The 26,839-nt window shown below is 41.7% G+C and overlaps 1 protein-coding gene across 1 annotated transcript; it reads right to left on the bottom strand.

Moving 5' to 3' along the window:
• Window positions 1-2,228: 2,228 nt before the first annotated feature.
• irs2b (insulin receptor substrate 2b) lies at window positions 2,229-14,913 on the bottom strand. The gene is made up of 2 exons (XM_034129116.1): window positions 11,365-14,913; window positions 2,229-4,616 (listed from the first exon to the last, which is right to left on the bottom strand). The coding sequence occupies exons 1-2, from the start codon at window positions 14,699-14,701 to the stop codon at window positions 4,612-4,614; spliced, it is 3,342 nt and encodes a 1,113-aa protein (XP_033985007.1). The 5' UTR covers window positions 14,702-14,913; the 3' UTR covers window positions 2,229-4,611.
• Between the last annotated feature and the right edge of the window lie 11,926 nt (window positions 14,914-26,839).

A 26,839-nucleotide genomic window follows, 5' to 3' on the forward strand; every position in this document is an offset into this window, starting at 1 on the left:
TAACCAGTATATAAGAATATAGTGTTTGCATTCCTTCTTGTTGGATCTGTGGGAAATATCTGAATACCTGAATAAAGAGGAATGAGGAATGTGCACAGCTCCAGACCACATCTGCTGCCAGGGTTGACGGAGCTTGACGGATTGCAAATATTTGGCTTGTGGTCAGAGGAGGAACACATTTCTTTGTGCGTCAGACATCTTTTGTGTTGACACCTGTTTGGATTACAGAAAATGGTATCTTCAGCAAACTACGATCACGACTTTAAAATGATACGTAATACAGAGAACGTCACCATACACAGCCATGCTCATTTGGAAAAGGCCACTTTAAGTCCTAATGGAAACTTCTATGAAAGTCTCAAAAACGTTATAGAAAAAAATGAATGCGTAACTGCCTACATTATTTTTCTTTGATCTATAAAGTTTTCTATTTGAAATGCATCATGATACTCAGAGCATTCCTCACACTGTCTGATTTGCCCCATAATTTATATTGTACCACATGCAATTGATTGCAGCCAAAATGGTATTAAACCAATCATGCAGTGTGATTTGAAATAAACCTGCAATGTCAGTATTCTGCTCATGGAGAAGATAATTAAAATGGTGCGGTATTTTTTTTATTTTCAGTACAACAAAATTAAATTAAATATAAAGTGATGTGTTTATTTATTAACAGTATGTTTGTGCTCAAGGTATTCTCTCTCTCTTCAGAGCACTCACACTGCAATACAGAAAATATGTTAGACATTGACCGAGGCTGGTCACACAAACCAACTGAAGACAGATTGCTGTGGGGGACCTCGGTTAACCCTTTTAAAAGCACACACACACCCACACACACCGCCTCTAATGTAGTGGCAGTGTCCCAGACAGCTTTTCCGGAAACATGCCATTTCCTGTGGAGCTTCTGCAGGTCTCTGTCCATAAGGCTGATGACTCCCTGGGGAGACCGGCTACTTTACACTGCTCATATGGACCTATCTACTGTTGCACAACCCCCCTAACAAACACACACATACACAAACTCACACACACGCATATACTCATTCACACAGCTGACACGTAGACAATATTCACGAGGCAATACTGATTTGCATGGAACATAGACACTATGCTAAAGTATTATCTTCTGTTTGACTTTATCAACTTACGGTTACACAAGTATTATAATGTTCCTCTTCTCCTCATCAGCCTTTTGACAGTGAGTAGTACATTTCCCCATTGCGTGACAAATTAAGGGTTTCTGATTCGGTCAGAATAGAGTAAAAAGACCCAGAATAAAATATGTTCTATCCTTTCTTTACTATTAAATGAGATAATTTAGTCTTTAATTAAACTTTATGAGCAAGGCGGAAACAGGAGCAATGAAGAGACCAGTGATGGATGAGGTCTGGTTTACAGAGAATATGTCACACTTTGCTCTTAAGGATTTTGCTCTCTCATTAGCCATTTAGCTTCTGCATATGCTATAGGGACAAATCAGCCTAATGGAAGAGATCTACCTTCAGGCTAACCGTTCTACCCTTGCTCTGTCAGTCAACCGGCACATTTCTCCACCGCCCCTCCCTTCCAGCTGTTTTCGTCCACGCCTTTCTGACTTAAGCCATCTGTACTGCTCACATACTTAAGATTTAAGTACAAACATGTCATGTCCCACCCTGCAAATGCATACAAACCTAAAGCCAACCCCTCCTCCAATCCAAACACACAACACTAGCCATAGCAGACTATTAGACCTATACCCTTAGCATTAATTACCATTTTAATTAGCAAGGCTGTGAGAATGAATAATCTGACAGCATATGGCTAAGGGTGCAAAATCATAATCCTATCACTGTGTTATTGATTCCCTCCCAGTTCCAGGGTCTGTTTCAACATGCTGGTCTAATTACTATTGCTGGGGGTGGGGACTGGGAGCCAAGCGCAGAAAAACAATAACAATGCTAATGCTGGAGGCAACACAAGGTTAGGCCTACACCCAATTCTTAATGCGCTGTTTCTCGATAGGGAGCAGGGCTTTAAAAACACAAGGAGGGACATGGGAAATGAAAGAGAATCAAGATATGTCCTCTCTTTCCTAATGAGGGTTTCTTAATGAAAGAGGCAGGGAACTGAATTGAAACATCTGCTCTGGCGAGTGCCTATTCACATAAAAGATGAAAAGATAGTGCTTGTTAGTGATGTCGGGGAGGAGAGAGGGTGGAGAACAGAAACAGAGAGGCAAATGGTTTCTTAAATAACATCATTATTTATTGCATGTGTCTATAAAGAATCTATTCAATCTAAAGCAATGAACTAAGTTTAAATGATCATCTCTTAGTAGCATTACAATATGCAGAATATGAAATATTTACAATGAAAGACACAGCAAGATAAGCCCACGTTCGTATCCTTTAGATGCAGAATAAAAACTTGAAACCTTATTCAAATGCAAAACACTGCTCAAAACACCAAGAGGCTCGATTAGCAAAAAACGAACACAAAAAAGTTTTCATTTCAAATTTGGAGGAAAAAAATGTACAAACAGCAAAAATCAGATTTAAGTTTTAACAACCATTATTAACAGTATTTATACATTTGGTACATCTTTGTAAATATATGCCATTTGTGTTGTACCTAAGTAACAAGAATTATTGATGTCAATTATGAATGATTTCTCTCAAAATCTTTTTTTCAGAATTACAGCATTAGAAAATGTCCTCGTAGTGGCATTCATTTCACAAGACTATCCCATGACAGTTTAAAAAAATCAAGCCAAACCAAACTGGTTAGCATATAACTTAATTAGTGCTTTTGTTGTATCAGAAAGTTCACTCAAACACATACTATGTACAGTACAAACAACATAAGTTATTTAACTTAACATCTCTCAACGTTTCTCAGCGTTTGTTAAATGTAATTCTCTGTAACACCGCACTGTTTACAGTATATAGGCAACGGTTAAGTACCAGTGAATTCAGATAAATAAAAAGATACTTCCCCTGGTTTGTTTCTTTAATTCGGCTTGTATCAGCATCATAGTTTTGATTCAGTACCTCTGCATATTTTACTGTCGTTGTTGCAATTGTTGTGGTCGTTGTTGGGTTGTGCATGTACTACATTCAATGTGTCTTGTGTTACAATCTAGAAAGTTTGTAAGTGTAAGACCATTAGCTCCTGTGTGTCTCGTCTGGCTCTCTCTCAGCCTCGAGTGGATTCAAGCTATCGAGCGGCTCATTGAACAGCCAATCAGATTTGCCACATTGCCCAGCGCTTCCTGCACCTGCCAGACAACCATGTGGTGTGGCAGAGCTCTGCAATGAGGCATCAGGTGAGAAAATGTAAGATTCTGAGCTGTACAGTTACTTTGTATTAATAACTTCAAACATTCATGTCCATGTCTCTTCTCCTGACAGGTCATAACTTCCTGCAGACTGTGCAGGATGTACCGTGTGCAGTGGCTGAGTATAAAGTGTATAAAGGTGGGGAGACTTGGGCTCAGACAGGCCACAGATCTGGTTTTCAGGTCCAGTTGAATCTGGTTCATGCTGCAATGTGTGGATGTGTGAAACCTGCATGCATGTTTGGGACAATGCAATGTCAGGTATTCCTCTAAAGTCCTCTGGATATTTTGTACGTGTTTGAATCCTCCATCTCAGGCATAATAATAAATATATTACTCTGGATCTTTAATACATACTCTTGTAATAAACTTAAGGTTGGGAGAGAAGAATCGTAATCTCAGAGAGGCTGTCTCTGATGAACATTCAGTCAGATGATCTGTTATCTCTTTGATATACTGCGTGTTTATAGGTCCAAACTTTAAAAAGGTCCATCAGACGGGGGCTGATGGCTAGAGTAAGGCTTTGGATTGGTGATTTTTAAAAAACATTCACCTCTGAAAATAAATATTTTATATATATTTCTACCTTGTGAATTGGTACCAACCTGGTTTTTGCTGAGGTAGGTATTTCTTTTTAGCAATTGTTAACTTTGATTTTTAAATATGTTCATAAATGCCGCCTCTTTTTGCAGTACAATCTGTATACAAATTCACACACACACACACTTCATTAAATGCATACATACATGATAAATAAATAAATATATGTAATCTGTATGCATGAAAGGTATTTTGTGTATGTGTGTGCACACTATTCTCTGCAGGTTTGGTTCAGAGGATCTGGCAACTATTGGCTGAAGCCAAAAGCAGACCAGCTGAAAATGAATGAATGGCAATAATAACAATAAGAATAAGTAAAATAACAATATACTGCAGAATAATTTTGCAGGTGTATGTAGAGATAAATAGTTACCAATCTAGAGTTAGGGTTAAAAGTCTGTTTAAGTTCTTGTTATTTTAAGGTAATCTAGTACAGCAGCAGCAATGGCGCCTTAATGTTTAGTGCCAAGAAAAAGCAGAGCGAAGATTTTGGGGCAAGGTTCAAGTGTCCGTGTTGCCATGGTGATGGCTGACCCCGCGACTCTCAAAGGCGGTAAAGAGGTCAAAGGACATCGACTGCAGCACATGGTCCAGCTGTCGCTGCGGCGACCTCGTCACTTGGCTGCAGTGAAATCCTACGTTCACAGGAGGGAGGAGAGGAGAGGGGTGGGAGGACCCTTCAGCCTTTATTCTGAAAGAAGAAAAATAAAACAAGTTAGTTTTTTTGCCATGAGATTCATAGACATGATCTTTCATCTAACATTATTATCTTTTTTTGTTTATACTACTTAAGGGAGACTTCATTTAAGTGGAAGTACATACAGTATGTGTGATTTATTACATAGGACGAAGCAATAGAGGAAGAGAGGGAGTTCAAACGGATACCCCAACTCTGTTACCAAGTAAGGAATAAGTGCTCTTCAAGTCGCCTGCCTTTGTGTGTGTGTGTGTGTGTGTCTGTGTGTGTGTGTGTGTGTGTGTGTATTCCTCAGCTGGTAGACACTGAAGTGGCAGGTGCTTTCATGGCAGGGGAAAAACAAAGTGGCATTTAGCACTGTGCAGCTGACACAGGACTCCCCTGTGATGGAAAAGGAGACAGCAAGTCACACACAGTGACACACACCTAGGTATTCTTGATTGCAAACCTACTGAAGTCAAATGAACAAAAAATGTCAGGTTCACTCCCACACACACCACAGCTGTGTATTTGCCCACTATAATTCCTGGATCTACAGAGTGTCACTTTTCTCCCAGTGGAAAGCTGTGCTGACCCTTGCCCCGGTGTACTTGTTTGTGAGGTTTCATTTGCATGCAGAGCTATCAAATGGGAGCGGAAGTCTTGGCTGACACACACACAAACACACACAAAGCCCCTCTACGCGGCTGCATTTCTTCCCTCATTTGCTGTCTCCTCTCTTCCCCAGCCACGAACAAGAGCTGTTTTCACAAAGCTGGATGTGATCGTCATTCTGTAAAACAAACCTTTCATTCAGAGTCCTCACTAGTACCCCCTTCTCAACCGCTCCCACCATAAACACACACACACGTCTGTTCTCTCTCTTTGCCCTATATGCACCATAAAGGAAAATCAAGGTTAATATAAAATCTAAAGCTTTAATGACGTTTGCCATAACACTTACTGATGACCAACACATCAAAGAAGTTAATAAAATGCATTAAGGCTGATGAATTTCTACAAATACTCAAATATGGTACCCCAGAGTTCAATTTAAAGGCAGAATAATTGATTTCCATCCTGGGGCCACCTGTGCTTGCTGAGCTTTGTCTCTTCATCTTTTCATGGGTGTCAGAGACAGATGAAAATAGAAACAGTTGAGGTTCAAAGTTGTGGAAAAACCACAGTAACAGAATCAACCTGACAGAGAGGAAGGGGAATGCGTTGAGGTCATGGGACCGGGCGGTCGATAACAAACTGTGTGTGTGTTTCTACAGTGGCCTGTAGAGGCAGACACTTGGGTGAGAATGACAGAGATCTGCCGGGAAGGAGAGTTGAATCACCAACAGCTCAGATTAGCAATCAAGTGTAGCCATGTCCATAAGCTCTAAAAAACATTATGACTATTGTATGAACAATGGTGCTATTGGACAATGTGCACATATGGGGACTCGCCACACACACTGCTATTCAAAAACATGCTGTTTTGAGAAAAAGTGTGGGTGGGCGGGGAGATTTGGGGAGGGGGTTTGAGAGAAGGGGACAGTCGTCCAGCGGGGAATGAACCCAATGGCTCCTACCCCTCCTCTTTTTGGAGCACACACCCCTCTAAAAAAAAAAACGGTGCCCCCTGTCACAACCCACAAGCTCTGTTCATTATTTATTTAGTTCTCACAGGCTAAATTTAGCCATGCTCCATTCAGGACTAGGACACACACTCAGGCATGTATTAGCAGCCTCTCTGGTGCTTCAGAAGCCGAGTAAACATGTCCCCGAGTCTGCTGTCGCCTGCTCGAGTAGTTCTGTGTGGTGGCAGAACTGTGAATGAAGAAGAACTGCTCCAACTGTTTTTATGAGTAGCAAGGAAGGAAGAGGATCATCAACTGTTTTTTTTATTGTAGTTACGCTGTGAGAGCTTCTGCAAACAACTAAACCGATGTTGAGAGCAGGTTTCCTTCTACAGGCTTGGATCTGCTCTGTTTACATTCCTGCCCTGCCAGCTCCTCCCTGATCTACAGCAGCGCTCGACCAAACAAACACTGACTGACTCTTCACCCCTGACCTCCCACACCTCTATGACCAACAAAACAAAAACAACATGTTTACCCTGCTTCCAGCTGACTAATTCTTACACATTCAGGAAAAACTTGTCATTGTTTTGTATCTTTGAACATTCATTCTGTGGCTTTTCACAGAAAAATTGGAGCAAGATAACTTGGTGTTTTTTTCTCAATTAATAAATGTGGTCTATAAATGTCCGAACGTTATGAAAGAAGCCAACTGCAGTTTCCCAGAACCGAAGTTTGTGAATGTAAGTCTTCTTTAGTCTGACCTACTGTGTTAAAGCCAAATATTTTCTTTTGCTATCACACATGACAAAGCCAATCCTCTCAGCCGAGAGCTAATCCTATGCTTAACTACTGTATATAATACACCTCTATGAAGAAGCATTAATACAGTAATTGGGTCCAGAGAGCTAGAGAAGCATTTATGATGAGCCAGACTATTATGAATGAAAATCTACTAAATCGGCCCGAAGCCATTACACTAGTGTGTGTTTTGTGTGGAAGTACTGCTACACACAGAAGCTCTATCTCTTCCTTATCCTCTAGACAAAACAAGCTTCTCAACAATGTCTAATCCTGAAGTGAATGTAATCCTTCTTACCTCCAAGCTAAACTGAGGATATGGTAGGCTGCCTTTTTTTGTATCTACTGGAACATCCCGCCCTACTTTACTCAGAGAGTTATGTATCAGTCGGCCAGGAGCACTGTGTGTATTTGCCTGAAGGGGAGAGGTGTACAGTACAGGTGAGGACAAAGATTTAATGTTCCTCAAATTATAGTACGTAATTAAATAATGAGGCATTGTTGGTGGCACTAAATGTTCCAGGGTGGAATTATTTGGCTGTTCAACAGCAACATATTATGTAGGCGTATTATTTAACTATAAAAAGGCAATATACGGTATTTACTGTATATATATATGTATGATATGTGGACAAACTAATTGCACTTGTAAGCTATTCTGTCAAAGACTTTCCCATCAGGCCTTTAACAAGCCACAACAAAAACATTGTTTTAAATGTCTTGCTTTTATCACACCATAAGTACCAAACAATTCAATGATATGAACCAACTACAAGAAACATATCATGAAATATGTGTAGCTGGAACCAAAGAAAAATTGATTTAAAAATGAATAAAAAGATAAATCAATCAAAATAGCTGTTAACTAATTTCCTGTAAATTGACTGATCCAATAACAGTGAATGCTCTAAACATTTGAATTCAATGCTAAAAAAAAGAGTTAGCTATAAATTGTTGGTTTTGTTGTTGGCAGTGTGAGATAAGTGAAGCAGCAAGAGGAGTGAGAGTGTTGTTATTGGCTCTGATCAGATATGACTAGCTAATTGTTTAATGCATCGTTAGACAATCCTCAATGGCCTTGTGTGAAAAGCCAATCAGAGACATTCCAATGAGGTCAGATAACAACAGCAAAAACTCAGCTCAAACGAACCGGTGTGGAGAAGGTGTGTGTGAGGAGGGGGGGCGAAGGGGGGGTAGACCACATGATTTCTGAAAAACAGAAACCAATGCCTGGAGAGAGAAACAAACGGGGGAGGAGGACATAGAGGAGAAGGGGGGGAAGGGTTTTGGGTTGGTGTATGGCTTCTTGAAACTGCCTCGCCACACCCCCACCTTCTCCCTGTTGTTGTTGTGGCAGATGGCGGCCAGCCATTAGCGTATTGTCACTCTCCTCTGAAGGGAGAACCAGTGAGCACTGCTTGGCAGGGCAGGTGCAAAACCCCTGACCCCCCCACCTCTCCACCACTCCACCATCTGCTTATGGCTCCATATACATGTACACACACAAGAGATGAAGACGCGCAGACAAAGTAGTCTGTGCCCACTAATGAAAGTCATGGAGAGTGTGAGTCAGTCTCCCCCTCTGTCTGCACCCCTGCTTTTAGCCAGGGAGAAAAACATTACAAAGATGAGGACAGAAGTGGGAAAAAAGTGACGGGGGGGGGGGACACAGGGGCTTCTCCATTAAAGGAGCTTTAATGGAGAAAAGAGAAGTGGCAAGAGAGATTTACTCTAAAAGGGGTGGGAGTAAGAAGATGTAAAAATAGTGCACACACTCCCTGTTTTGTTGTCCCCACAGAGATGGAGGTGTGTGGTTTTCTGGAAATGTCCCCTTTGCAATATCCCTCCCCCGCTCACAGTCTCTCACACACACATTGGTAGTTCAAAGGTCAAGAAACTGACATTGTCGACAGGGCCAGAAGGCGTGCACTGAAAGCTAAACAGCCCTCTCCTCTGGCCCATCATCTACCCTTTCCATGCACCTCATGTCAGGGCCAAAACCCAAACAACAACAGTGTAGCCCCTCAACTAACGGACCCAATAATCCTCACAGAGCTACATGAATATACAGACTGGGAGGATCTGCTTAAAGAGCAAAGTCTCTATCCCTCTCCGACAGGATTTTGATTTCCGGATCCTAATTTAATATAAAAATGTATGTCCTGCTGGAATTGCAAACCATAGTTCACTCAGTGATAACACAAGCATGTGGTAAGGCCTTCCTGGTTGTAGTACTTTCATGTACTTTCTTATCCTCACAAACACACACACAAGGAACAGAGGTGTTTTTGTGTTTTGATAAGTATCAATGACTTGCCACACTGGTTACATTCCTGATCAGAGAGCAGTCATTCACTACTGTGTACAAAGGTATTTGTTTGTCAGGAAGGGCTTATGTAACCAAGAAAGGCCCACTCTTACAAGAATGGAACTTCTTTTTGTTGCTTCATTGCCTTGTAACTCCTCCATTCCACCGTTGCAACAGTTCAATTGTATATTTTGTTGTCAATGAAGACCACAAAAAGTCATCCATCCTTCACCATTGTTCCTCCGCCTACTTCTTTCCTCCACCCCTGCTCTCATAACCTTGGACAAACGTCTCCAGTGTGGTACAAATATTCAATATTTAGGCCCTGTCCTATACGAGACAAAGTTCCAGGACACAATGAAGTCTTTGGACAAGAACTTTCACATAGGGTGTTAAGGTTCACAAGTAAGTGTGTGTGCCTGCATACATTTACATGTTCTTAATAAAATGTGTGAGTGCCACCTCTTGTGTAACATTGTTCAATGAATGTGTTTGTGAACGAAGTAAGAAAAAAAATCCTCCCTCTGGGTCCATCTCACCAGGTTAGAAAAACAAGTGAGCATTCACCTCTCCCAGCAACCTTTGCACACAGCCCGCATTCCAGTCCTGAAACCCAGTACCTGACAATTGATAAACAACTGACTCACTTGTTTTTCTGGGGAACCCGATGACTTGCACCAAGCCCCATGCTGCCTGCGCTCAGAGCATGAGAGCCAGCAAAGACAGATACAAAGAGAGACAAGCTTGTTGTAAAAAACACAAACAGCAATTAAACTCTAGTATTTCACCATCGTGTACACAGCCTCCTGACTCACAGGGATGGTGAACAAAATGAGGTGAAAGGTAATATACTAGGCTATTGTTTCGTCCTACTTAAAAAAACACCTAGTCATTAGGATGTCATGGCTTTACACCCATAGCAGCCTTATAAAAGCTACAATACACTGTTATAAAAGGGAAAATAAATAGATTTTCTTTGCATGTTTTAGCTACTTCCATGTGCGCATCATGTGTAGTGCTGCATGCGTCACTGGATCAGACTACATGTTTTTTTTAAACACTGACGTGGAATAAAACTGCGTCACTGAGGGAAGAGACCAATCACAAATACACAACAGCAGCATCAAGCAAGCCAAAATATAATATGACAACTCCGGCCATACTTTTCAGAATAAGGTGGTTTCAAAATAAAACCTTGTTAAAGGTATTGAATGCTAAATTGAAATACAGTTGTGGTTTCCCTTGAGAAAATCAATAAATTGCAAAAACAACATGCTGCGAATAGTATGTACTTTTGAGGTTTGGCACACTTTAGTGCTTTTTATTTTCTAAGCTTTTATTTGGAGCTATGTAAACCATCGTTTTCCGGTGTCTCTATTCTGCAATCTCACTCTGTGCAGTTTGAAGCAGATCAAAGACTGAGCAAACAGCCTTCCTCAGCATCGAACAGCCTTGAGATTTGTCGATGTGTCATGGGTGTGACGAGTAGGTGACTAATCTAAACATCGCAGCCTACACCCAACAGCTATATTCATAACAACTTTACTCCTCTGAGCTCCAGTAGCCCAAGCTTTAAGACTGACAACTGCTGTCGGTTTGTTTTAGTGTAAAACGGATGCAACTGGTTAACGCTGTTGATACATTTTATTACATAACACAATAGGTTGTTATTTCAGAGGATCATGGTTGTGGCTTTGCCTATATTTTAAACTACAGATAAGTAATGCAATATTAGGATTATATGAAAGGAAAAGGTTATAATATAGCTAACCAGAAGTAGATTACACACTATGTTTTGGCTCCAGGTTAAATCTATTGTCTGTGTTAAGCACATAGGATCAACTGCAGACACACAAATGAAGCTGCTTGTTCTCAGTTTGTTCTCTTAAAAACTATCATTATTTTCAACTTTGGAATAAAATAGGAGCTCAGAAGTGCTGGTTAGCAACGATTAGCATATCTCTGCAGAGTATACAGTAGCCCTGAGGCGGATCTCTATCCTACTCTTAAGCCCTGACACCACTCCCTTCATGAAGGAAAACATACTGCATGAATGAGTGTGTGTGACGATTATGAAAACACTCACCTTTAACAGCAGCAGCAGTCTCCTTGAATCCCATGCTGGCGTAGGGGCTAGTGTTGAAACCGTTCATGCCCCCTTTGCATCCACAGGCTGTTGTCTTGAACCTCAGAAGTCCATCACAGCTGCCTAACCTGGATCCTCCGAGGTTTCCCTCCATCAAGTTTAAGGCAATGTAGTTAAGTCCATTTTGATAACCAGCTGACAAGTCCCTGCACATGGGGCTGTTGCTGCTATTGTCCTCGTCTGAACCCTCAGAGCTGCAGACAGTGTGCGACACATTCTCCACAGAGGCAGAGCTGTGCCGCTTGGTGTCGTGGGCAAAGGATGGGCACACTGGTGTGACAGTGGTGGTGGAGGAAAAGGTCTCCGAACTGTGCCGCCGGCGCCCCTGAGGGTCAGCTCGGATCACTTTGGCCCCTCTGTGTGGATCCACAAGGGATCCAGATAACGAAAGACCCCCCAGGAGAAAAGAGTCCACAGTGGGCACCCCATCCATAATGCTGCTGTCAAGGCTGAGTCTCTGGACACAGGCTGTGGGGCTGGTGGGGAGGGGGGCATCCTCAGGGGGGCAGAGAGCAGGTAGAGGGGCCGGAGGACTGAAAGTCATCTCAGTGTAGTCATCCTTGACTGGAGCAGACTGGCTCACCTGCTGTTGGAGAGGATATTCCTCTACCATCCCCCTCTCCTCAGTATTTCTCTCTATGCTTTTTGTCTCTTCTCCCTTCTCACATCCCTGCCTGTTCTGATGGGTTTTCACCACACTAGGACAAGACAAAACTTCAGGCTTGTGGTCTAGGCACCCTGCAGGGGGAGAAGCCCCTGAGTTGTGTAGGCCAAGGTGACCCGGGGAGATGACATCAACATTAGCATAGTCTGAGAGTGGCAGGGATCCCCCCTCTTCACAGATAAAACTCAAAGATGACTCGGAGCTCTCTTTACATGCCAGCTGGTCGCGAGTAGCACTACCAAAGTCTATGTTGATGTACTCTCCAGGACTGCGTGGCTCTGAGGGAAGCGGGTGTTCACTCATACATGGTAGTGTTCTAAGGGATTCCAGAGCCAGGCGGGTGGGCCGACACACCCTATTCCTGTGTACAAGACCTCCATCCACAAGAGCTAATCTGATAGGAGATGGGGCAGAAGAAGGGGTGCTTGGTGTCCCCGGAGAGCTGCTGGCCTCAGAGTCCACCGGAGAGATAGGACAATAGTTTGACTCCTCTTCTATGCTCTGTCTCTGTAAACTCATCACCACATACTGGTCTTTGTCTGTGGACCCGCTGCGCTGCAACTGGCTTTTAACTGAGCGTGGTAGAGAGCTGTAAAAATAAGGCTGTCTGTGATGATGCAGGGGATAGGTATCTCCCCCTAAAGGACTGAGGATGTAGTCTGGGGGTGTGACAGACCCCAGAGGGTCAACAGGAGACATGTTCAGGTACTCTCCATTGGTGAGCTTTCCATCAGTGCTCTCCACTGACATTTTGGTTCCGCACAACATCCGCATATAGCCACTGTCCTCCAGTGAAACACTCCCAGGGGAGTCTGTGTGTGGGACCAGCCCTGCTGAAGAGTGTGAGCGGGGGTTGATGATCTGCTTTGGAGCAGAAACACACATTGGGCTCATGGGCATGTAGGGGTCATGCTTGGACCCTGTCGGTGTCACACCTGGCATCATGGGCATATAGCCACTGTCACCTTGGAGACCACTATTGCCAATGTGAACGTCCCTGTAATCCTCAGGATAGATGCCTTTTGGGGAGGCTGTGTGACACCTTCGAAAAGACTGGCTTCCACTGCTGTAAGTGGCCTTCATAAGAGTATACTCATCCAGAGAGGCTGAAGATACCTGGGGTGGAACCCTCGGCTGGCGGGGGGTAGTGAGGGAGTATGTGCGCTTTCGATAAGCCTTGTCCAGCTCCGGTAACCGGCGGTAACCATTCTGCCGCTCCATTATGGTGTAGCCATCAAGCTCACTGCCATCCCGGGAGGGGGGGGTGTCTGCTCTCAGAGACTCAGGAGTGTTGCTACGGAGGGAGAGCGGTAGCCTAAGGTCCCGTGCTTCCGCAGGGCTAGAGCCATACTCCTCACAAGATATAAAACCAGCATCACTGGGGGAGCCTGAGAAGGAGGCACTGCAGCTGGAGGGGCGGGGGGCACTGGTGTCTGGGCAGGAGGACATACTCCCATGGCTATGGGTGGCTATGGGTGGGGAAGGAGACAGGGGCATAGACATGGACTTACTGTGCTGGAGGGAAGAAAATTCAAATGTTCTACAAGGGCGCATCGAAATGGTGTGAGACCTGGTCAGGAGGGTCCTGTGGACCCCTGGGCTGAGGGGGCTGCCAGTCACTGACAGGGGACGTGCCATGGTGCCATCGCCCTCGCTAGCCGTGCGTATTCTACAGGAGGAAAATCTGCTCACAGGAGAGGTCATAGCCATGCTGTCAGTGCGCGAGCGCCGGGTGAGCCCGGTCTGGCTGGGGGGGAGATGATTCAGGTGCCTCCGGGTGGGCACAGAAATGGGGTTTGTCCCAGACGACTGGCTCTTGCTGCGGGGACGGAATTCCGACAGCTCCTTCAAGGCTTTCATAGCCTCCAAGATAGTTTCGTGGATATTTTGAGCCACCACAGAGTCATCCGCCTGCATCCAGAACTCCCCCGGACCCGTGGCTGCAGACCGACCAACCTCAATGAAGAAAAAGCTGTCAGAATGGCCGCACCTCCGGATATTCATCAGCTGTAAAATGACGGAGGCAACCTCTGAGTTCAGCTTCACAAAGCTGATAGTCCGGCCGGAGAGACATAGTCTGTACACTCCGGTCACATTTCTGGTCTGTCCCAAGCCTTTTGATTTCAGGTTTACTTGCCAGACCTCCTTGTAGACGGCGGTAGCCGGCGTTATTACCCCGTAGCTCGCCTCGTCGAAGCCAACCAGCGAGGACGCAGAGTTGGACGCCGAGCCGTCGTAGACTTTCCCCTCTGCCATTAAATCCGACAGCACCCGGTACCAGCTCTCCTGCTCCTGCTCATTTTCTGCAGCCACTGCAAAATACTCATCCTTGGTATAAAGAGCAATTAGATATTTGTGTTTTGCGTCCGCTCTCTTGTTGATATTAAGACAGCAGTCCAGGGGAATAACTCTCTTGGCGGCTGATTTGTTTTTCCATTTCTTCTCACTCTCGTAGTACTCCAGTCGGGAAGGGGAACCTTTGCTCGACTCTTTTAAAACGAAAAAACGCTTATGTCCATGTTTCTGCTTCTTTAGATATCCGCATTTCTTGATATTGTTGATCGTATTACTGGTCAATAACGGCTGATCTCCCGTGGTTGGCGGACTCGCCATTCTCGTGTCCTTCGCTATCAGACACAATGCTTCCTTTCCTCGAGTTGTTAAAGAAACGACGCGCTTTATTTTAATCCTCTCTTTCCAGAGCCGGTTGTGCGATCGTTCGTCTTCTCCCACAGCAAAGCAATAAATAACACATGTCTGCTAGTGTCCGGACTGTGGAGGCGAAACAACATGTGACGATCTACACATCCAGCTCTGTGTAAAAAATAAAAAAGGAGGAGAAAAAAATACACACACACCGACAGTGGGCGGTGCGCACTCAGCTCATTGGGCTTATTGGTGGAAACGCTATGAATGCTCGAGTGAGATGGCACCGTTCAAAGGAGAGAGAGAGAAGGAAAAATCCCTCCTACTATTACTCTGCCCTCTTCCGACTCATTTGAGCGTAGTCGGTCAGGACTTTATTTATAGCAGCTCTGGTCCTGTGATCCAACATTTTCTGTGAATATTTTTGTCAATCTAAATATATCAAAGAAAATGTTTCTGAACCGAAAGCTTACAGTACATTTGCGTCATGGAATTAAAGTGGATATCATATTAGTATTAATAGTAACTCGAGTATATAATAACAAGAATGGGAATAGTTTGGTTATTATTTGCGCAGACTAAGGAGCTTATTATAATGAATAATGTGTTTATTTAGAAATCTTATTGTTGTATTCCCATAGTATATTCTTATACCCACCACTGGTGTTTTTCACAACCCCTTGACCATATTTTAACATGACTGTAGATGGAGTCCTTCTAGTCCTCCCCAACTGGTAAACAAGCATCACGTCGTGGAGACTGCAGCTCTGACAGGAATTGAATATTCCCTGTGCGTCGCCAAACCAGACTACTATCACGGTTTAAAACGGGATATGCCCTCTTTCCCTTTTACAGTATTCAGTGAAAGCATCAACGCGTCCATGATAAACAACGTGTACACGAATCGGAGTAGAGCCCAGATATAGTGCAGTGTGTGTTGTTGCGTAACGCGGTCGCCTACTGCTATATTCATGTTTGCCCGCCCCTTACTCAGTTTCCGGCTCTTTTTTTTCTCTCGCATATTTGTTTTCCCATTTAGAAACCGTAAAAACTGTTGGACTCATAATAACAAAATGATAAAGGTCACACTAGGTGAAAGCTTTTTCCACAACAAATGAACCTCTTTTGTCAGCGAAACAGCGGTATGACCCATTTAAGGTTATAACAACATAATGATGACGCAAAAAATTCTCCTGATCTTAATGCGTCAGTGCTGGTAGCGTAATGATGAAATGGGGGAGCCAATTGGATAACGTGGTGTGGTGGTAGTGATGATGAAAGTGTCTAACTGGCTGCCTTTAGTTCGTGAGGGATTTACCCCTTCCTGCCCAGTAGGCAGAGGGAAAATAGGATACGAGACAGTGAACGAAGGCAGACATGGAAATCAAACCGAATCCCTAACCATTGATAGGGATTTATCTATATTGACACATTATCAATAATCAATAAATAATCAGTCATATCACTGCAGTGCCAGTTATTAATAGTTGCATGTCCCATGATGATAATATGTTACAAACTACCCCCACCTTACACACACACACACACACACACACACACACACACACACACACCCACACGCACACACACACACACACACACACACACACACACACACACACACACACACACACACACACACACACACACACACACACACACACACTTTACATCCCCTTTTCCCTTCAGATCACAATGCTGGCTCAGCACCCACCCAATCTGTCCTTAGAGGCGAGGTCAATGACAATGCCCTGCCCTGCTCAGGTCAATTATGTCTCCAGTAGCAATGATTTGAATTCTACTATCATGAGAAAAAAGAATCAAATCAAGTAACGACCTCTTGTGATCTGTCCCTTAAATAACCTTTAGCTTGCAGATTTGAGCGGGGCTGAGTAGATTTAGAGTTCCATGCGGTTGTTTTCTTTTGAATTATTTGACACATTGTGTTTACCTCAGCCTTGCCTAAAGCACCATGAAGGCAGATATAAATAGATGTAGCAGAGCTATCTGCTTAAACCTCTGAGGCTCAGATATCTCCCTGTAGGATGAGGAGGGTTCCCTACTGTATGTGTTGATATTTGGTTTCCTACCTGACAGACGTGGGCTTAAATGTTACACGCTCTCATAACAAACAACTGTTACAGAATGTTTGTATTGTGAATGTGGTGCTTTATGTAATATTACAGTACACAGTTGCTAAAATCGATAAATGTTAAACAGACCGTCTCTGTTAGAAGCATTTGAAGTCCATGACAGCTCGCCTTGTTCAATGACCTGACACTGGGAAGATAAATAGAGGCTGAGTGGGGGTAGTGTGAAGTAAAAGGAGGGGTTGAAGGAGCAACTCCTTCATTTTTGTATAACCCGTGAAGCATAAGAAATGCAAATCAGCTGTCTATAAAATACCATAAGGTAGGTGATTGTCCCATAAAATGTGCTGCTTGCAAACTCAATGTGGTTGTGTCTGTGATACGTCCTTGCTCTTTTCATAACTACATGAATATTTATCATCCTCCAATTTACACAGCATGGTGCATTAATTTACAAGTTAATTAAACAGCCAGCTGAACTTGATTGACAAGGCTTTAAATGGGCCCCCTCATCGTCTCCTAGTATGAACTCATTAGGTCTTTATAGGTTTATTTATCTAGTAAAAGGATAAGGGTGTGTCCCATCCTCACAAAACAGATAGGGCCATCTTACTGTTATGTGTGTATATACATTGTTTACTTTTTTTGGTGCAAGTGAAGTTAATTCTGAAATTTGAAATGTGAGCAAACAATCAAATACTGTAAAGTATGGTAAATAAGCAAAGTATAATGTATTTTTAAATTAACTTAGTAGTTGCTAGCTTTGTGTAGCCGGTAGTTTTGTGTAGACCTAATCTCATTCAGGCTCTATGGCTGTTCTTCAAATACAAACAGTCTCACATGCCCCATGTGCTGAGTCATAAGCACAAATGGTCTCACTCACCCACTGCACTGTCACTGTGTGCAACGATTAGTTTCATAAGCCTTCATAAAGCAGATTAGAATCGCCGATTTGATGAGATAAGATTAAGGACATGGGAGGGGGGGGGGGGGTTAAGATTAGGCTGATACTCCACTCACTGCCACGTCAAATGAACAGCACAAACATGTGTTGTTGGCACCCAAACATCACACACACTCTTCACCAACCTCTGTCACATCCTATTAGTCATAGGCACAACAGATTATAGCCGAAGCCTGGGGTGTCTGATTGGTATTGTTGTGGTCATGTTGTTTGTATGTTTTGGATCTGAATATTATCCTTTTGTTATTTACTTTCCTGAGTAGAGGACATTTTTTTTCAGGACTGTTTATGTCACGGACTGAAATAGATTGCCTATCTGTACATGTTTTTCATGTTCTGTAAGGAGTCCTGGAGCACTTTGGCTAGAGAATGATGAGCCTAAACCATGTAATGCTTAAAAAGTTAAGAGTAAAACCTTAAAATCAATCCTGAATACATCAATGAACATCGGCTAAAATTAGGTTATGTGATCTGTTTGTTTGACCCAGTTAATGCATGAATAGTTTTCTCCAAGTCAGAGAATAATGTAAAATATCAAATTTTTAAAAACAATCAAACTTTTATTAAACAGGTTTGATGTGTCCTACTTATATAGCGATTAATAAAGTTACAATGAGAAGATTAAAAGAATGTTGTGTAAAAAATAATATTATTTAAGATTTGTCTTCATCAAGTTGGAGGAAGTTATCTTCGAATAACCGAGGACGATCCAAGCGGGGAAACACTGTTCAATACAATGGAAATGTCTATGATTAAAATCTATGATTTTCCATAAGCAATACCCCTCCCAAATCCCAAATGAACAACAACTGTTTGACAGCAAGATTTATAACAGGGACGTTTAATAAAAAAAGAAAAAATCTTATTCAAAACAGAAAAGACCTATGTTTGATTATTCGTAGTTAAAATAATTGTTAGATTTTGTTGCTTTCACCAAATTGAATTTTTCTTATTGTGGTTTAATGAGGTCAGAGGAAAATGCGAGAAAAAAACCAATGAAAGTAAAGCTCAGCAAAACATAAGCATTTAAATAGCACAATGTGGAAAACATGGCTAAGTAAGGATAAGTAACAATCTGTGACATCACTATGTTATATATTTGAGGAAGAATTAGGGTAAACAATTTGAACTTGTGCCATTTTATTTTCGTTCCTTACTAACCTTGGAATTTCTTAAATCAGACCATGTAACCCGATAATGACAATGGAGGCTGTTTTCTGTTCTCTTGAGCACATACTATATAGATTGCTTGGTTCAATCTCATGTTGTCACCCATAATTGACTCGATTCTCTAATCGATACCGCAAATGTGAAATTGAAAATTCGACTTAATTTTTGTGCTGATTAATCACATGCGGCCTGACCTAGAGGAAAGACAGCATGTGCCGATAGACATCTTTGTGTTATTGGACATGACTGCATGCGGCTGTATTGAGCCACAGCACAAGTGATTACAGTTTTGATTACTTCAGTTAACCAACTCAGTGGAGTGGACATAATCTATTTTTGATTCATTTACAAATTGGACACAGAGAAGGCATGGTTGAATGGTACAATAAAGTCAATAGCAGTGTTTTCTATGTTGTATTTTGTGCTCCACCTGCATTGTGTAGTAGAGTTTGTGCATGTTTGATAAAGAACTGTAGAGTTAAAGGGATACAAGACCTTTCTGAACTGTGAAAATGTCCCTCTTAACTGTTATCCATATCTTATCTCCTCATAATGTATCCACCTCTTTTAAATAATTTGTTGTATAGAAACTGTAAATTACTTGGATTTTCTCATTTCACAGGTCACTGAGACAGATATTTATTTGATATGCTCATTAGAAAGGACAGGGAGAGATTGCAGGCAAACGCAGCCATATAGCCTGTTCATTTGACCAGAAAGCAATGATAATATGTGTATGTCGGCTGACATACACAGACAACATTTTTATTCATGAGCACGTCTTCCCCTAACAAATGACTCTCTAAGCCACACAGAGAGACGTAACAGCAGCCTGTCATTTGAAATGTTAGCTCTATTTAACTTTGATTAAAGGTGGGGTAGGTAATTTTGAAGAAGCCCGCTCGAGTGCGCTAGAATTTGAAAATACACAGCCTGAAAAAATCTGCCACTTCCTTACAGAGCCCCTCCTCCAACACACACGAACGCGCACATGACCAATGAGGGCACGAGATAAGTTTGTGCACAGATGGAAGGCTGACAGGCAGGTAGGCCATCCAGTTATTTTAGCCGGGCCGGCTAAAATGATTGGTCGTGCTTTTTACAGTACTACGGCTTCCACAGATGACTTTTTTTTATGGATTCTTTGTCAAAGCGCTTATTCATTGCTATCGGGATGTTAAGAGCATTCCATGGAATATAACAAAAAGTGTATCTCGAGCCGGTTTCTCAAACTTACCTACCCCACCTTTAAACATAAATGAATGCATATGATTTTCAGGCTCCATAATACCATCATCAGTCATTTGTCATAATTATGCGTTTTCTGGAGTCACAAGGTTTGATATAAATGACAATGATACATGAGCCCCCTCTGTGCCTTGGTCAGAAGAGGAATAATACGACTTTGACAGAAAGAGTGCAGGAAATATGAATTGAAGTGTGTCTATGATCAAACATAATGACTACAACAACTGTTTAAATCTGAGGCCATCACATGACTCGAGACAATTGCCCAAATGATAACATATGCCAGTTAATTGTTAACAAAGAGAAATGTAGGTGTGTTTGAAAAAAAATCAGTTGTAGTCTACTGCAACAGCATAGTTGATAATCAATGTGTTGATGTTTCTCCTTGAAGTTAAACCACCCTGCAGCGGAAGAAAGATTGTGGAGGAGTGTGTAGGAAGCTACCCATTCCTTCTCCCTGTGTGTGTGTGTGTGTGTGTGTGTGTGTGTGTGTGTGTGTGTGTGTGTGTGTGTGTGTGTTTAGTTCAGTTTAAGCGTACATTGATTTCTGCTGTGACTTCTCCTCATCTGACCCGCTGATATTCATTCTATTCTCCTAAACACACATTCTGTTCTTATCTTGTTCTCTGTCTCTCACACGAACACATGCACACACAAACACACACACATATACACACCCACACACACACAAGAAAATGTAGTACACATAATTGCTTTGTGCCTTCGAGCATCTGGCACTAAACCAAAATTGTGCTGGTAGAGGGTAGATGAGGTAAACACAATGTTATAGATACTAGTACTCCCTTTAAAAGCTCATTTCATTCCAGAGTTTCCGAATAAACACCTCAGCTGGATGCCTTCACAGATTAACACACAGCATAAATAGTACAGCCAAAACAAAGACCACAGGAATGTAACCTTAACTTAATGGTTGTAGCCCCATAGAGACTCAGATATCACTTTCAGGAATACAAACATTTTTTACTTTTTTTAAATATTATTAAAAAAATGTACTATATGCAAGATACTAAAGAACAATAACATAAATAAACCACAGGACAATGGCGGCAGACAGAAGCATGACAAATGAACAACGGGTTATGAAGTAATCCACAAAAAAACAGGTTACATGATATTAAGTCAAACTGAAATGATTAAGTCTAAACAAAATTGAGATTGAAATCTTAAAAACTGAAAAACAACAAAAGGCCTTCACAGTTTGCACTAAATAAGTGTTCAGAGCAGATCGCAGGAGGACAGATTTGAATAGAGCAACCTAAAAGTATAAGGTTACATGTTCAAGGGTGCGTCGATAAAACACAGTGGGGTGGCTGCAGCCCTGTTGTGTGTCCAGAGTCCCCCTCACTAAATCTGGTGGTTCACAGTTACACCAACTGTTTCAGCCTGCAAATTAGCAGCAGGCCACAACAGGCAGGAATACATTGTCCAGTGCCACCAGTGACCCCTCATAACAAACTGGTCTGACCCTCTTGACCACATCTGGTGTCACATTCAAAGGCGGTCAAGGGTGTGTGTGACCCATTTTAAGCAAAGTGTAATAGCAAATTAGTCCTCGATCAACAAAGACCAACCAGTCACCCTGTTAGTGTGCTTAAACCTGTATCCAGACAGACTGTGAGATAAGGTATTTGCAGAACAATTCTGAGTGGTTGTTTTTATGTCCAGAAAATGTGTATTTTCTTGTCTCTGGTGTAGCAACAGTCTCGTTTTTCCCCACAACCAAAATCAATGGGAGTAGGGAAACAAAATCCAATTCCAAATGGTCACTTGACACAAATTTGATGTGCATTCCTTTTTCAAAAGTTAACTTTAATCCACCTTAACTGGCTGTGGAAACGATCTGAATAAATAGATTGGTACAGGAAACAAGGTCTGCAGAGGATACACAGAGGAAACTAATGCAGGTCTCACTGTTACATTACATAAAAGTGTCTATCTATTTCCCGTCTGACTTGACCATGGCAGTTTCAATAAATCAGACAGACAAAGACACAAAAACGTAATAAAATGAGGAACATTGCAAGGCTATCACATTGTTCCACGTGGATTACATGCGTGAGCAGCTGCTTTGTGTGAGGGCCACCAGTTAAACACAGACTGAAAGAAAGTCTGTCCTTGTTGAGTATGTCAGTGCCACAGGATGTTTTAAAGAACAGTTGCTTAACGAAGACTCAATGGCAAACTGGTTGGATAAAGAACTGATTAAGGATGATCTCAGCTGCAAAGATCACATGATGTTAAAGGTCAGGGTTTGATGGTTTCCTCAGAATAAAGGCTCCCCCTGTTTTGCTTGATATCAGAACTACATCTCATCAAATACTCTCAACCCATCCGAGCAACAAACAATGATGGACATTGACATTTGTTGGAAAAGCATTTCCTGCAAATAATTATTTGATTCATTCAAACTAATCACATTTGGAAAGTGAAGAAGAGGCAAATGATTGAATTATTTAATCTCATTCATGTGTTTGAGTAAAAAGGAAGCAGCCAGCTGATGCCCAAGGGAGCAAGTCGCGTAGAAATGAACCTTTTTCCCAGGTTTCCATATGTAGGATATTTTGGAATATAGACCCTGTACATTTGGAGCCTTTTTTTGGCCTGGGATACACACTTTCAATTTCTCTATTTGGGTGCTAGTGGAGCCTCGCAGCGGCGAAACCGTGCCGCGCCACACTAATTGCGCCGCATAGGTGCGCCACATTTGCAGCTCAGTTAAGGCTCCCTCCGCAAGATGAGGCCCCCCCCCCGCGAGGTGAGGCCCCACGCAGTCTACGTGATCGGCCTGTAGGGAGGGACGGCCCTGTGTGTGTGTGTGTGTGTGTGTGTGTGTGTGTGTGTGTGTGTGTGTGTGTGGTGTGTGTGTGTGTGTGGTGTGTGTGTGTGTGTGTGTGTGTGTGTGTGTGTGTGTGTGTGTGTGTGTGTGTGTGTGTGTATGTGTATCTGTATCTGTATCTGTATGTGTGTGTACGTGTGTGTGTGTTAATTCCTGTAACGGTGCTACTGTATCAGTATTTGAAATGATCGTGTTACTTACCAAGCAATACATTCCGGGATACATGTGTGCATGTGTGTATGTGGTATTTATTCTAATGAAGACAGAAAGAGAGCGAGAGGGGTCACAAAGTTAAGTTATGCATGTAGTGTAATTAGCTAATCAAGTGTTTAAATTATATGTCAACGACTCTTTGCCACTAATGAGAAAAAGGAAACTTCCTCAGGTCCAAAAGGGCACATCCAACGGAAAGAGGATCACCACTCATTTCCAGTGCACACATACATTCTGTTTTTTTTTTTAATCATAAGTATTGCTTATCTAAAATTAGGCTTTTTATTTGTTTTCTAACGGTGCCTTTAAGAGGTTATTAGCGGATCTGATATACTGATTTAATTGAATCCTCAACACATCCTGTAGTGCACTTGTACTGTAAATGTCTAGCAATTTAGAACTCATTCAACAATGTCCCCATTCAGCTTGCATTGATTTTACTTCACACTAAAAAACAACACATTGCCCAGAGGTCTATACAATGCATACCATGTAATTGCAACATTCCCTGTTTGAATCTTTACTAAGAACCATCGTTCTGGTGTGGTCACAAAAGCAAAATGGGCCCACTATGTAATGTAGTATTAAGCACTTAATTTCTTTATCAGGAAATGTTATTTACTGTATTTTTCCTTATTCACTACTGTATTGGTGAAGGTGAAACTTGGACTAAATGTGAATGTGTAGTAGCTGGTTCTAGTTCTTATTTTTGTTGTGAAATGAATGTGATTTGTTTTATAATTGTTTAAAAACCTCATTAGTCACAGCACATGAACTTCAAATAACATAAATAATTTGTTGAATGCCCCTCACATACACACACAACAGCACCGTAATAGTATTTATCTGAAGTGCAACATGCTATGAGTAGGGACATGATTTAATCAATTGAACGTTCATAAGGGCTGTAATGAAAATCTATAAGCACACACATGAACACACACACAGATACACAGCCACATGCACAGACAGAACCATGAATTCACAGAGGCTATGCTAATGAATTAATCAGTCATAACACATATCCCAGACCAGCTTACATACATACATTCATACAACACCCCAGAGAGAGCGTTCAACCAAATAATTCGAAAAACGAGAATATTTGCTTTCATACATTATCAGAATTATTGATATGAGCCCACCCTCTCTTGGCCGTGTGCAATTAAAGTGGAAGTGATAGGTAATATATATGATCACTGGCTGCGCTGCACACACATACATAACGGTTGCACCATTACATGAATATGTAATGAAGTCTACTGAAATTAGAAGGATGGAGTTTTATATCGTTATACCCTCTCCTTCCTCATCTTTCTCACTTTCAGTCCTCCTCCCTCATCCCCTCTCCTCTCCTCCCTTCCTTCTATTGGTCGGAGGTCTGAAGCTTTTAAATATTTAACATTTCAGAATGATCTGCGTCCATCTTCCTCTTTTACATTGAATCAGACATATCTCCATATTGAGAAAGAAGCTGTCTCTCGTAGCTTATTGTCATAGTCTGGAAGATTGAGCGGTGTATCTGTTTGAGCTGGTGTAGTGGGTGGAGATCACTGGAGATCACATGTGTGGTACATAGTAGGGTGAAATACACTGTCTACTGGCACATTCTTCAGTCGGAAGCTGGCTGTGTGGGTAGTGAGAGGAGTAGTGAAGTGGTTTTGGTGGGTGGATGTGAGGAGGTGGACTGATTGCCAGGAAATATCCTCCTTATGTACTGGACACCCCCCGTGGGACGGGCAACACGGGGGGTGTCTGCATCCTGAGTCAACAATATTGCAATAAAGTATCTTCACACTGAGCCATCATCCACTGTATGAAAGGGTTAGGGAAAAGTCTGTTCATCATTCATCCCTTAAAATATAAATACCATTTGTATGAATATCAGAGCTCAGAATACAGAACTGCTTTAATCCAATTTATTTTGTATTTAATAAAATACATGCTTTTTTTGGTTCATATTTCATTAAATGCATAAATCCACCCAGACAAACCAACAAGATTAAAGATAATATAAGTGTTGCTGTTGTGTAGCCATTGTTCTATATGGCCTGTTCCAACAAAAACAAAGCCACAAGGTTTCACAAATGTGAAAATATTCTATAAAAGTATTGCTATACTGCTATACTATATATTTAAAAAAAATCCAACTTTAAATCTGTTACCTGTTTATTGAGACTAACATATTCATTAGATGTGCATGAGCTGGGTTTGAGAGCGGCAGTAGGGTATTGAAACATCTTTAGGGAAAGTAACATGGCGGTGGCATTTCCCCATTTAATTTGATTTGTTTATAATTACACACATATATTTTAGCTTTATCCTTAAAGAATCTCCAGGCATTCAACTCACTCATTCCAAGTTTAAATAAAACAACATAACTGGGCAAGGGGACTATATGATTGTATATTCTTATCACTTTTAAACACATTATACCCCAAGCAGTTCAGCTAAAGGAACATCTTATAGAAAAGCATTAAGATCTTGATCATTTACTCAATAATGAATCCTTGGTTTAATTTAGATGACCGTAATTGATTAAGATGGGCCCTAATTGTGCATACATTAAGCACAATTATACATTTCAGATATAATGATTTTCTTAGACAATTAAGAGTGGAGTGCACTGAATAATGAAAAGCAGTCTGAAGGTTTGACTTTGAGGGGGCAGGGAGTCTGAGGACCATGGCCTTGAGGTTTTATTTCTCGAGATACAGCAAAACTGAAACAGTCTGTCACCATTCGGTGTGACTGATGCTGCAGCAGAGCTCTTCATTTAAATACATTTACATACCAACATTTTACCTATGCCATTCTCTGTTTAATGGGGTTTCAACAAGATGGTAAGAGTGAGGACTATGAATACCTTATAAGTACATACATTGTTTTGTTTTTATGCATGAACACGTGTTTAAATGTGGTTACATGTATGTGGGTGATGAAATTCATATTCTTACATACTGTGCAGTATACAGTGTTAGTACAACTAGAAAAAAATATTAAAGTGAGTTCAATCTGCATAATTTTGCTAAAAATGCTCTAGCAATACCTACCATATATGACATTATATACAACCAAGAATAATCAAAACACCAATGGCAGTTGAAATGCAAATAGCTATGTGTGGAAGAAGGATTAAACATCCAGAAGCATAGGGGAAAGGCATTTGGTCAACGCATGGCTGCTCTTGTGTACAGAATAAATTATAAATTGAAAGGATATAAGGGAGACCCATAATATATGCATTTGCGTTTGTAGGCCTTTGGGATCTTAGAAATAGTGGCCTTTTGGCTTCCTGAGATAGGCCTCGACAGTGATAGTGTTTGAATGGAGCTTTGATATGCAAGAAATTAGGTGGTTGACAATCTAAGCTTCCATGTGTGACAGTACTGAAATGGTAGAATTGACTGTACCACTGCCCTCCACGGTTACACTTGTCTTCATCAGCAGCAATGTCTTTTCGTTAGTTACGCACTGTCAACCTTTAATAAATAAAGACACAGCATGAGTCTGTCAGTATCAATTCAGATCATTTGGGAACCATCAGTCAGGAAAGGCCCAAC

Source organism: Trematomus bernacchii, unplaced genomic scaffold (assembly GCF_902827165.1).
Source record: "Trematomus bernacchii unplaced genomic scaffold, fTreBer1.1, whole genome shotgun sequence".
NCBI classification, from domain to species: Eukaryota; Metazoa; Chordata; class Actinopteri; order Perciformes; family Nototheniidae; genus Trematomus; species Trematomus bernacchii.